The sequence below is a fragment of the Misgurnus anguillicaudatus genome, chromosome 24 (assembly GCF_027580225.2).
Source record: "Misgurnus anguillicaudatus chromosome 24, ASM2758022v2, whole genome shotgun sequence".
NCBI classification, from domain to species: Eukaryota; Metazoa; Chordata; class Actinopteri; order Cypriniformes; family Cobitidae; genus Misgurnus; species Misgurnus anguillicaudatus.
The window spans coordinates 24,201,445-24,214,918 of NC_073360.2; the positions used below are offsets into that span (position 1 = coordinate 24,201,445).

At 39.0% G+C, this 13,474-nt stretch overlaps 1 protein-coding gene across 2 annotated transcripts in view; it reads left to right on the top strand.

Moving 5' to 3' along the window:
- Positions 1–11,239, top strand: part of nova2 (NOVA alternative splicing regulator 2) — a 51,645-nt gene extending 40,406 nt beyond the window's left edge. For both annotated transcript variants that reach the window (XM_055196716.2, XM_073863099.1), the window contains one exon: positions 7,505–11,239. In XM_055196716.2, the coding sequence (XP_055052691.1) occupies positions 7,505–8,527 (1,023 nt within the window). In that variant the 3' untranslated portion in view covers positions 8,528–11,239. The remainder of the gene's footprint in view (positions 1–7,504) is intronic.
- The last annotated feature ends 2,235 nt before the right edge of the window (positions 11,240–13,474 follow it).

The following is a 13,474-nucleotide window of genomic DNA, read 5'->3' on the forward strand; positions in this document are numbered from 1 at the left end:
ACTAGTATATTCCAGTCCCTGTCTTATCATTTCCAGGACTTTCTGTTTATGTAAAGAAAATTAATATGGTTTTCACTTTATATGAAACACAAAGCATTGAAATCTCCAGTGGATGATACAAGAGGATATAAATATATCAGAATGTTGAGCATTATTATCAGGGATTATATTGAGCATTTCAGAAGAATTGACATGTCTATATCAAGTCTCATAGTCAATGTCATTTATTAAAGCAACTTGTCCCATTGATATTGGACTCTTGTGATCTCATTTTGTCTGTGTGAGAGGATGTACCCTATCCAAAGCTCGCACATCTCTAATCCTGAACCGGACCCCTGGAGATATGAGTTGTAACATTCTTTGATGGATGCGGGACTCGAGCTGTCTAAAATGGCATAAAAATCAATAATAAATCAGACCTTTATTAAATATGTATAAGATGCATACTTTATTTGGTGTTGCTTTGCGTTTGGTTTCTGGAGGGATCTGTGATGTCAAGACTATCAGTTCAAGTCTTGAGTTGTTTAGATATTACGTTGAGATTTATATTTTTAAGGCTGTCAATTAATCATGTTGATTTCAGACTTCGTAATCGTATATAAAAATTCATAATCGTATACAAAATAAAGTGTTAAAAAAGTACACTGCCTGACTTGTTAGTGACTTACATAAGGGAGTTCTGGAATCTTTATGAAAATAGTCCCCTTGGTAACTTACTTTCAATAGCTGGGGACTATTTTCGGGCAGTGCGTAATATCATTGCGCCTCCTGCAGCCATGTTATGGCAGCAGAATCCTTGATTATTACATCAGAATGAGAGTGTAGTTCCTAGCCATATCTGCCAAGAAAATCGCAACTTTTAATTTATCGTCAGTCTTAGTACACGATGTAACTACAGAAGAGTCAAGTTTTAAATAGGAAAAATACCAAAGCCCTTTGGTTATTTTTGAGTGCAATGCTAATGGTCTAATCAGATTCAATGGATTATGCTAAGCTATGCTAAAAGTGGTACCGCTAGACACGGAGATCGGCTGATTGGATTCCAAAGCGGTAAAAATCAAATGTTTAACTCTAGGGGAGCTGGAAAATGAGTCTATTTTTTTTTAAAGTGGAGTGCCCCTCTAAAGGAGCAATTGAAAATTAATGTACCATTTTTATGTTTTCGCATCTGCAATTAAAAAAGGCACATTTTTTAAAGTTGCACTGGGCGTTACTTGACACTCTCACTTAACATACCAGAGATGTCCATCAGCATGTGTACACAGACCACCAATAAAAAAATAGCACAGACAGAATTCAAGAACACATCCCATGAGGACAGCCCTGAAGTCAACCTAGAACAGACTTAAAATGAATTGCTGTGGGCTTTTGTTCAGTGATATGGGTCAACAATATATTTATTTTTGATGGCACATTTTGTCTTTTTTTTTTAATAATGCTGTTCTCGTCGACTGTTCTGTGTAATGTTTTCCCCGTATCGATATATGTGATATACATATGTATTTAATTCATACAAAAATGACAGGCCTAATATTTTCTAATGTGATGTTATGTCATCTAGATAAAGATGATTTCAGATCTCTATTCATACAGCTCAATGTTATGAGCTTGGCTACATCACAGAATGTTTATGCCTCAGTGTGTAAATGCTTGCAAATTAGCATGACTATCAGACTCTCAAATCAAATATGCATTGTTGGAAAGTGCCACATGGCCATTATACACAACCGTAAGGTGGTCTGGCTATTAGGAAGACCTTATTTTGGAAATGCTATGGGCTCCGTCATTACAGGACAGACTATTTTTGGGTGCATCACCACTTGTGATAGTGCTCAGGGTTATTAAATGCAATCTAGAACACTGACCGTTAAGATTGTTGTGTATGTAAGCAGGGGAATATTGTAAGTGTCTTTAGTGAACAGTGGTCTCTTGCATGATGCAAGATGCATATATTATTTTGAGGAATATCTTGTTGTTTGCATCAGCTGTTAGCGAGCCACATGCATGATTTTTCACTTTCTTTCAGAAGGTGTTAGCTAAAGCTGAAACATTTCTCTTTTGTGCATCATCACGTAAGTGGGTGAAAACTAAGTTTGGTATGAAATTAAATACAGGGATTTCATGTGGTCATTGTGTACATGCTCAAAGATGAAACTACAGCCATCACTTAGCTTAGCGCATCTGTGCTCAGAATAAAATGCAGCGATGAAAATCAGCAGCGATCCGCATGACGAACTTGAATCCTGCGTTTGATTCTGACAAGAAATTACACAGGGTGAGAATTGAGACTTCATCATCTGCGACCTTTTGCATAGGCCCTTGCTTTCAAACAGCAACCTCTCACGACAGTCATAAGACCAAGGTGAGGAGATGGAGGAGGACAAGGCGTTATTTTTAACTCATGTGGAGTTGTCAATGCCAGCAGCCAGCGCACACAGGCAGATGCTGTGTAGAGATGTGCGGCTAAGCCTGGGATCAGGAGACAAGCGATTAACCCAAAGGCAAGCGCTTAAGACTTCAAAGTACAAACAGCTACGGTGCTAAAGTCAGGCACTGTTTTGGGGACAGGGGTGGCGAGGGGTGTAACAGTTGCTGTGTGCCCTAGAAGGGATGCACCAGGGGTCACTGTTTGGGCCACTACTGCACTGGCTGGAGAAGAACCACAATGGTGTTTCAGTCTTTTTAGTTCATTAAAATTGGTGTAAATAGAATATTGAACTCTTATTTTGTGTGGCAGGAAGCTTTTAATAACAGAGTACAGTTGGATTTGCTGCTACAAGGACTCAGGGGGGCTCATCTGCCTGTTTGGCAAAACCCACGCAAAAAAATCATTTGAATCATTTGTGTGAGTCTCAGATGCTTCTCTTATTATTTTCTTTTTTTGTAGCTGTTAGATTGATGATTCCATTTACATAAAGAATACATACATATGTCCTTCACGGCTGACCAATTCCTTTATTGCCCATTACCCACAACCCCCTGCAGCATCCTCTTGACAATTCATCAAAGACTTTTAGTCCCAGATAACTGGTGGCGCAGCAGAAGGCGTCTCTCTCTGTCTTCATCTCTTGCTTGCACTTCACTGTCTTATCCTCCCTCTTTCTTTCACTCTTTATAGAGACATCCACCTCCTCTAGCTCAGCACTTGGATGCATTCAGTGAAATTAACCTGCATATATGTCGACGTTGCTCAATTCTTACCCAAGCGTCTCGGTTCTATCAGCACTTCTCTTGCCAAATGCTGTCATCAAAAATTATAGTGTCATAAAGTTAGAGGCGAAGAAGAAATGGAAGAAGCTGATGCTGATAGGCTTTTTGTGCTAATTTTCTGTTAATAATTAGTCCTGTTGTTTGTTTACATTTATACATTTCGCAGACAGTTTTATCCAAAGCGGCTTACAGTGCATTACAAGGTATGCATTTATATCGGTATACTCTGGGTTCAAAACTATGACCTTTTTCACTGCTTATGCAATGCTCTATCATTAAGCTATATAAGAATCTATGATTTATTTTTATTAATATATTTAATGTAACCATGTTGATAACGTTTCACACATTGATAGGCTTACAATCATGCACACTTGGCCTATAGTGTTGGGCGATATTCCTCAGTTTGAGATCGTCCTATCATCAGCCTGTGAGATCGCCGATACACGATAGTATTGGGGGGGGGGTTGCGGCAGTAGTTTGCAAGTTTATTTATTTGGTAATTTTTTACTTATTTATCACAAGTCACTTGATTGGTGGACAAAAAAGAAGCAAGGTCAACACTCTCATGACCACAACCTTCTTAAAACTGATGCCATTAATTCAGTCCAGGCGCTGTGTGCCAGGGAGTGGGAACAACAAACTCGCTGGTTTTTAACCCTCTGTGGGCATAACAACCTGCAAGGAAATGTCAAAGCCACACGAATTACAAGTTCAGGTGCTAGAAGGAGTTCACACGGCGCGCATTCAGGTCCGAGCAAGAGTCCAAAATGCACACATTGAGTCCACGAGCGTGCGGGAAGGAATCTGTGTGAATTACACGATACTATCATCTATCGGCACAACCCTAAGTTGGCCATTGATTTACATTGGCTTTCTTTAACAAGGTGCAAAACTCTTTTGGTCTCTTTTTGTGCATAGTGCACAATATTTAAATATTTTTGAGAGAAGTTGCAATAAAATGATGAAATCATTAAACTTGTATCACATTTAAATTTGTTTATTTATTTTATTATATTTTTATATTTTTTATTTGTATATTGAGAACTGAGAATTAACAGGATGTCTTACAAGACAGAAATAATATAAATGTAACCATTAGTTTGTGTAGGATTAAAGGATTAGTCCATTTTCTTAAAAAAAAATCCAGATAATTTACTCACCACCATGTCATCCAAAATGTTGATGTCTTTCTTTGTTCAGTTTGTTGTGTTTTTTGATGAAACCATTCCAGGATTTTTCTCATTTTAATGGACTTTAATGGACCCCAACACGTAACAGTTTTAATGCAGTTTAAAATTGCAGTTTCAAAGGACTCTAAATGATCCCAAACGAAGCATAAGGGTCTTATGTACAGAAACGATTGTAATTTTTGACAAGAAAAATAAAAAATATGCACTCTTGAACCACAACTTTCCGTCTATCTCCGGTTATGTGACGCGCCAGCGTGACCTTACGCAATACGTCATCAAGTCAAGAGGTCACGAATGGCGTATCGCAAACTACCGTTCTGATGTCGAATTATACTAATTAATGTCTTTGTGTCAGTTTACTGTTTAAAATGTTCTGCAAATGTGCGTTTTTATATATGTATAAAATATATGACCTTTCCACGGCATTACGCAATTACGTGAGGCCGCGCTGGCGCATCACAGGACCGGAGATAGACGAGAAGTTGTGGTTTAAAAGTGCATATTTTTATTTTTCTTGTCAAAAATGACAATCGTTTCGCTAGAAAATACCCTTATGCCTTGTTTGGGATCGTTTAGAGTCCTTTGAAACTCAGTTGAAACTGCAATTTTAAACTGCGTTAAAACTGTTACATGTTGTTGTCCATTAAAGTCCATTAAAATGAGAAAAATCCTGAAATGTTTTCCTCAAAAAACATAATTTCTTCTCAACTGAAAAAAGAAAGACATCAACATTTTGGATGACATGGTGGTGAGTAAATTATCTGGATTTTTTTTTTTAAAGAAAATGGACTAATCCTTTAAGAGAAGGTTTACATGAATGTGTGAACTTGAATTTTATCATTTTTTATCTTATCTTATTATTATTGTACAGTTATCCAACAAGCCATAATGATTTACTTTCCATGTCAAACTTTCCATTGCATTAAAATATAGCTTTAAAGAATACATTTATAAATGTTTATAAATGTTACATTAAAGCATTTTTCTATTTATTTACCAAGATAAAAAGTTAATGTAGGAGTCTATTATATTTTTTCATTTCTATCCTAATTCAGTTAAGTTGAATAAGAGTTGGAGTTACAGTGGCAAGGCTAAGCAGCCTCTTTAAAGACATGTTTGTAGGCAGCAAGCTACAGCCTTGAGGGAAAGAAAGAAAAGAACGTAACAGCTTACAAAAGAAACAAACGTAAGGCTGAGGCGATCAGCACGCCCCCCAACCTCTCGCTCTGCTTTTCTCTGCTCTCCATCGCTTTGTTCGCACACACCCGTACAAACACACACCCCCACAGACACACACCTCTTGCTTCACTGTACACACACCTACCCACTCGTCTCCCCTCTTCACCGTTTTCATCTCTCTATCCGTCATTTTGACAGTGCAATATTCAGTATGTAGCATTGTCAAAGCACTCTTGGAGGGCTGGAGGTTTTCATTATACGGAGTAATTAACTGTCCAACCACAACGCATATGCAGTGCTCTTACAAAGCGCAGATCCATCCGACAATGATCTAAGAGATCAAGCTCCAATTTGCTAACTTATTAATGGTCAAACATTTCAAGTAACATGGATGAAATGAATCGAATCTTTATCTGTCCTTCAAAAGTGATATTTGTCCGTGTTATGTTTGTAAAGGTGTGTCTGTGTAGACAGCAGCATAATAACTAAATGGTGTATTTAAGTGAATGGTTGAGAGCATATGAGGTGGGGGGTGGTGGGGTGGTTGGTTGGTTGCTATGCATCATTTCGACTCTCTTTCAGTCCCCCTTGAATGCTGGAGTTGAGTTTCCATGGAAACACTGACCCCTGGGAGTCGATGCTTTTCAGGAGGAGCCTATTTTACCTTGTGATTCACAGCTCAGAAAGTACAAGAACAAAACACACAAGCATCTTTATCTTTCTGTGCTTAATTTTCTTTTCATTAGCTGTATATACCTCTTTTAATAATATATAATTTTATTTTTTGTACTTTTTTTGCTTTGTGTAACTATTTTCGCCATTTCAGCTTCACAAAAACTAATTAAAATAATCATATTGTAAATGTAGGTTTACTGAAGTGAATAGGAAAATGGCAAAGCAATAACACTCTTATGGGGATAGTTCGCCCAAAAATGAAAATTCTGTCATCATGTACTTCTAAACCTGTATGAATTTCTTTGTTCTGATAAACACAAAGGAAGATATTTAAAAAAAAATGTAAACCGATAAGAAGCCCCATTCACATCCATAGTATTCTTTTTTCCTACTATGGATGTGAATTGGCCTTCTGATTGGTTTGTTTACAAACATTTTTCAAAATATCTTCCTTTGTGTTCATCAGAACAAAGAAATTCATACAAGTTTGTATCAATGTAAATGATGACAGAATTGTTATTTTTGGGTGAACTATCACTAAAAATTAAAGTTCCTAAAATGAAGGTTCCTAAAAGGTTTCAGGGTTAAAATATATACTTTCACGTAATCAGTATACATAATTTCAACCTAAAATTTAGATGTTGACAGAAGTTCACAAACATTAATACATGAAAGAAACTTTAAGTTAATGAATGCGCATAATATTTTAAAAGTGCTTTTAGCAACATTGTAACAAGCTCAGTATGTTCTGTGTAAAGCTTTGGTCAAAAGTATCTGCGTGAATCATTGTGCTTCATCAGACAGCAATCCTTTCTAAGTTAGAGAAGAAACCATAGTAACGGCTGTTTACACTTAATCCTTCTTACAGAAGGATATTGTTGGTTTGGATATTTTGCAGACGCTGTCTAAAAACTACTCGCTGAGAACATTATGTAGTTGTTATTCCAGATTAAATGACCAGATTAAACACATCGGTCATCTTGACGTTCAACTAGAATTATGCTTTAATGATACAACAACTTAAAAGTAATTACGTTAAAGACTAGGAGCCATGAAAGTCTTGAAAACATATGGTTGCTGCAATTTTTTGCCATTGTGCTGGCTTTTATAAGCTTCCAAGTGGCTGAATTCACACATTCTACTTTTAAGTCCTAAAACTGAAACTAAACTAGAATAAGCAATTGTATGGTTGTTTCAGAATGACTCATTAACAGATGCCTGATTTGATTTGTTCATGTTCTCTTTAGGCCAAGCTGATAGTACCCAACAGCACGGCAGGACTGATCATTGGCAAGGGCGGGGCCACAGTCAAGGCTGTCATGGAGCAGTCTGGTGCCTGGGTGCAGCTCTCACAGAAACCAGAAGGCATCAACCTGCAGGAGCGTGTGGTGACCATCAGCGGAGAACCTGAGCAGAACCGTAAAGCGGTGGAGATCATCGTGCAGAAGATCCAGGAGGATCCACAGAGCAGCAGCTGTCTGAACATCAGTTACTCCAACATCTCTGGCCCAGTGGCCAACTCCAACCCCACCGGTTCCCCATATGCCAACTCGGCCGAGGTGATGCCAGCCGCTGCCGCTGCGGCGGCAGCCACAGCCTCCAGTCTCCTGGGGCAGGCCAGTCTGGCTGGAGTGGGTGCTTTCCCTACCACCATGTCCAGCTTCTCAGGGAATGACCTGCTGGCTATCACGTCCGCACTGAATACGTTAGCCAGCTACGGATACAATACCAACTCCCTGGGTCTGGGGCTCAACCCTGCGGCCGCCTCAGGGGTTCTTGCCGCTGTGGCTGCTAGTGCTAACCCAGCTGCAGCTGCAGCCGCCAACCTGCTAGCCTCCTACGCTAATGACGCATCCACCAGCGCTGGCCACCCAGCAGCCAGTCTAGGAGGCTTCACGTTAGGATCGCTAGCCGCTGCCACTGGAGCCACCAATGGCTATCTGAGTGCTGCTTCCCCACTGGTTGCAAGCTCTCTCTTGGCCACTGAGAAGCTAACCGAAGGGGCCAAAGATGTTGTGGAAATTGCAGTGCCAGAGAACTTGGTGGGTGCCATTTTGGGGAAGGGAGGCAAAACGCTTGTGGAGTACCAAGAACTGACAGGAGCCCGCATTCAGATCTCCAAAAAGGGAGAGTTTGTTCCCGGCACCAGAAACCGTAAAGTTACCATAACCGGATCGCCAGCCGCCACACAGGCAGCACAATATCTTATCAGCCAGCGAATTACATACGAGCAGGGTGTGAGGGCCACCAATCCGCAGAAGGTGGGCTAAAACAGGGAGTATAAAAAAGGAGAGAAAGAGTGGGGGATGGGGAAGATACAGAGAAAGAGATGGAGGGCATGAATAATGAAGAAAATCAACCACAGGCTTTGTGGAAATCTCAGTATTAAAAAAAAATAATTGAAGAAATTCAAGAAAAAATTTGTAAAATGTAAATATGGGTTTATTTCTTAAGTTTGAATCTTTTGGGATTTTTTTTGTTATTTTTTGTTTGTTTGTTTTGTTTTGTTCCGTTTTGTTTTATTTTTGTCCATTTTCCGGACAGCAGTGAATGGCATTTCAACCTGGCATGCTGCCGCGCTGCAGTTCTCAGCAGGTGGGCAAGGTGGTAGGATGGGGAGAATGGGGTGGAGCAATCGGAGATCCAAACTCCCAGGAATCAGCCCTTTCCCCACCCCCATCCCCTCCTAGCTGACAGATTTTTGTTCTTTACTTTTAGCCCTAAGATTAATTCTCAAACCTTTGGCCCATGCCCCCTTTCTATGAGGGTCTGGGACTGAAATCACCCCTACCCAATTCTGTGACACCCCATAACCCACCCTTGCCCCAGCCCTCCCAATTCCAGCCAGCCCAACCCTGCCTTGAAAGATGGGGCAGGATAGGGCAAGGGATGCGAGGCTGCTCTAGGGTCCCTCAGCGCCACTAGACATTGACCTGGGGTACCAGTTTGACCAGGCGCATGCCACGCGATGCTACTTGCTACTACAGAGTTAGCATAAGGGAAGCTTGTAGATGATGTTGCGGACATAGACCAGGATGCAAATTGCACCTGCTTTGGTCAGAATCTATAGTACCAGAGCTCCTTCAGATTGAGGCATTTTCTCTATGGGATTTGAAGTCTAGTGTTTATACAGATACTATCTTATCATTATTCTTACTACTACTATTATTATTATTATTATTACAAATTATCATCACCATCAGCGTTATTTATTAATATGATTTCACCCATAAGGACTGAGGTATCTTTTTTGTTTTTCTTAATCTGTAAATTCAGGTTGACATGAATGTAAAGACAATTTTTTGGATTTCGTTTTTTATTTAAGTAGATTGAATCGTGTGTCCATGTAATATATGTCTTATTTAACGTCCAGTGATAACTGCACCGTCGGCACCAATACAGTTAAAAACCTCACACATACAGTACACTCTAAGCAAACGATTACCACTTAAAGTGCAACTAAACATAAGCAGACTTGAAATCACAATGGGACTAGATGATTTATTCACATATCCAGTAAATGAGAATGTAGGTCTTTGCACAAGTCCAAAGGAGTTACTAAATAACATTATATTGAATATCATTTTTGCCCCAGACACCCCTTCCTTTGTAGTTTATGTCCCTTTCTCTTCAAATTTGCTGTTGTGCAGCTAGAGCCACTGCAGTTAAATGTCTGCACAGTTATTGGAAAATTTGCATAGATTATGAACGCATACTACTGAACAACTACAGCCACGAACAAATTCATGCTCTGATCGGCACAGGCTAGTTAGTAATATGTTATGCCCTGGAAATCCTCTTTTTGGTTGCAGCACCAGTTATCCAGGTTGTCTGCTTTATTGTGGCTAATATGAATCACAATGACTGATTTCTTAGAAACTGAGCAGGCGCCCCATGTGGAAAAACTTCCTGTGCAGATCAGAACTATCCATGTGCGACGTATGTGCTGCTAATAAGATCATACTTTGTTTTGTGTTGTTTTTTTCTGAGTACACTGAATTTTGTCTTAATGCACTGTGAAGTGTGGAGGCCGTGACGGAGGGCCAAACTAAGTCAGGGTTTTGTATTATCGCATATCGCATGTATCACAATGATGGAATGTACTCATGTGGAACTTCTCATATTTATATCAACGTCCATGGAGTCAATGCATTGCTTTTTGTAGGTTAGAAGGGATCAGAGAATCGGGACTGAATGGTTGGTAGGCTGAGGTCAGAGATTTGGGTTCTTCTGGACGTCATATTGCAGTATCCGATATTACGTTTCTAGGTGTGCGCACACCCAATTATGGCAAGCTGAGTGTCTATTTATTGCAAAGGGGCAGAGGATGGTAAATTCTCTAACTTTGTGTCCTCCAAATAATTTTGTCTAAAAGACAAATATATAAAGAATACATTTTTAATTACCCCAAACGTTTTAAGACCATTCAGAATTTCAAAACAGATTGGATGCCTACATTATAATTTAGACAGCGCTGTGCTCTCTCTCCCCTCACTAAAGTTATGACTCTTTCCTCTCCTTTGCTTTTGGAGCACCAGGGAGAGTAAATCTGAACCGATTGGTAAGGAGGCTTCTTTATTTTCATCAAAAAACCATCACCTCCTCTCACCTCTTCTCAACCCCCTTTTTACCTTTGTGCACCCCCATTCTGACACATCAACCCAGAGACCTTTCTCTCACATCTCTCCATGGGTGGCAATGTCTGGTGTAACAGTGCATGTGTGCTTGCCCTTTCACAATGATACAAAAGAGAAGATGTGACTACAGAGTAGAAAGTAGACAACCACATCACACCTGAGTCTGTCATATATCTGGGCCTCTTTAAAGGGGATTTTGCACAAAGCCATCAATGTGTTTGTATGGTGAGTGTGTGTATGTGTGTATAGCTTGCAGTCTTGAGTTAGGATAGAAATGGATGTGTCCAGGCAGATATGGGAACTATGCGATGTTGTGTCCAAGGTGAGGTGGTCTAACAAGCGAAGTTAAGAAAGAAAGAACAATGACTCCAGATATTATTAAGCAAGCAAGGCGAGCTATACAGATCAAGATGGCAATCGAGTGCCTCCGCATTTTAGAGTGCATCTTTGCGTTCGTTTTTTACCCATAATGCAGTACTTCAGATCATGAAGAGAGGAAGCAGTCAGATTTCAATACATAAGTTACTCATATAAACACACACAAACAAAAAAGTACTTTTGTAAAACAAGGTTAACATCACATTTAAGTTTGATTAACACTAAAGAACAAGATATTACTGTGACAATTCAATGTGAAAACTAAAAAGGTGCCAACGTAGTGTCAAGGAGCAGCTTTCTGTTTCTGTTTGGGTTTTGTATTCAGTACTAAAAGTACATATTGGGGGGGTCTCTGTTTTTTATTTGTTAGTAACTGGAAAAAAATAGATCAAATGTGATGAGTACTGAAAGCAATATACGTAGTAGCATGTCGTCATGTCTTGTCATTTCGTTCTGTCCGTGTAGGAGCTTTGGATTTACCTAGATGTTGAGTAGATTTGCATATACTATTTTTTAAGTTGTGAAGATGCTGCTATTGAATAAGTGATGTACTAAAATTTAAGATATTAAACATATCTGGTCAGTCATTTAGCAGGACGTGGTAGAGGTGTAACTAAATGCTACATTGGTAAGAAAATAATTGTTTTATCACTGGATTAAATAAACCTGTGCCAAAATAGATCTTTACGGATGTAAATGTGATTTAAATACCATTAGTTATAAGCAGACATACTTTTGTAACGAAAAAAATGTGAAAAGTGCCAAACAAGTTGGGTTATAACTAGGGGGGTAAAAGTAACTTGCAAAAGCAAAAAATAGACATTAGCACTATAAGCTTGAGAGTTTTCTGCCCCCTAATAACTAGTCCTCGTGAAAAAGAATAGGGAGGGATTCATATGTTAGGCCAAACAAAAGCAGGGTGCCATGTGGCCAATAACACACACATCCCTGGGGCTAGAAGACTGCCGAGTTAGCTTAGCATGGTTAAACTTTTATAAGTTATCAGCATTCTTAAGTCAGCCTTTTATAGTTCTGAAAATGTATTTTGTGAAGATAGATGTTATCTTTTTTGCACGTTGATATTGCATGACACCAAGTGAAGCGTGGATTTAAATAATGAAGCTACAAAAAACTTACAAAAAGAACAAAAAAATAAACAATTAGGCAATGTGCATTCATTTTTAAGGACAAATCTTTGCATGTCAACAACAGTTAGAGCTATTAAATTAGCTTTTGGACATTTTTAACTTTTTTAGTTTTGCTAAGACCAAGCTGGAAGATTTCGTTGCTAGGCCACAGAAACCAACGTCATTCAGAATCATAATCATATTCAGCGTCATATTTACGATACTCATTTTGTACAATTTATCAACATATTGTGATATTTTTGTTATAAAGGGAAGCTGGGAATAAAAGGTTCATTTATAGGAGAATCGGCGAACATTACAACAGTTCATGCTCGTGAATGTACTCACCGCTACATAAGTTTGCATATCACTCTGTCGAGGCTCGTGTTTGCTGTATATTGTGTGTCAATACTAACATCATTAGGCTACTGTATATTACACCCTTCTGTTGTTTAGCTTGTTCTGCCATCTCTGCACATTAAGCTTGATTCATTCTTGTGATAATATGCACTTTATACTTTTATTTCATGCCACCCCAGTAAAACAGCCCTATTTCCAAATGAGAGCAATGCAGTGGCACTGCTTAACCACTTGAATCCTTTACCTCATATCTCCACCAATAAAGAAATAGCAGAACTATTACAATAGGCAGAGATAAGGCACTACAAATAAATCGCTGGGTTTCTTTATTTGCATAATGGCCAGATTATCGGTGCTGACCAAAAATAGCAGAATAGTTTTATGAGCTGCAAAATTTGGAAATGTTATTTTGTTAGTGTTTTTATTGCTAATAATAACAAGTGCCAAAATAGGCATTTTCTTTAGGGCCATGCTGAGATATCAACAGCAAAATTTGCTTTTTAACTATATCAGGCATATTTTTGTGCATAAAAAGGTGACTTAGCTCTGTTGCTCAGTTGAAATAAGGGATATTTGTGTTTTTTGTGCATGCTTTGGGGAGTTTTTTTGTGTTTGTGACATGCTGTGTAACTCATGTCAGTGCGCCCATACAAGCACGGCTGATATTTTCTTTCCCAGATAACTGGGTTCAGCAGCTTGTCACATGCAGTCGAGT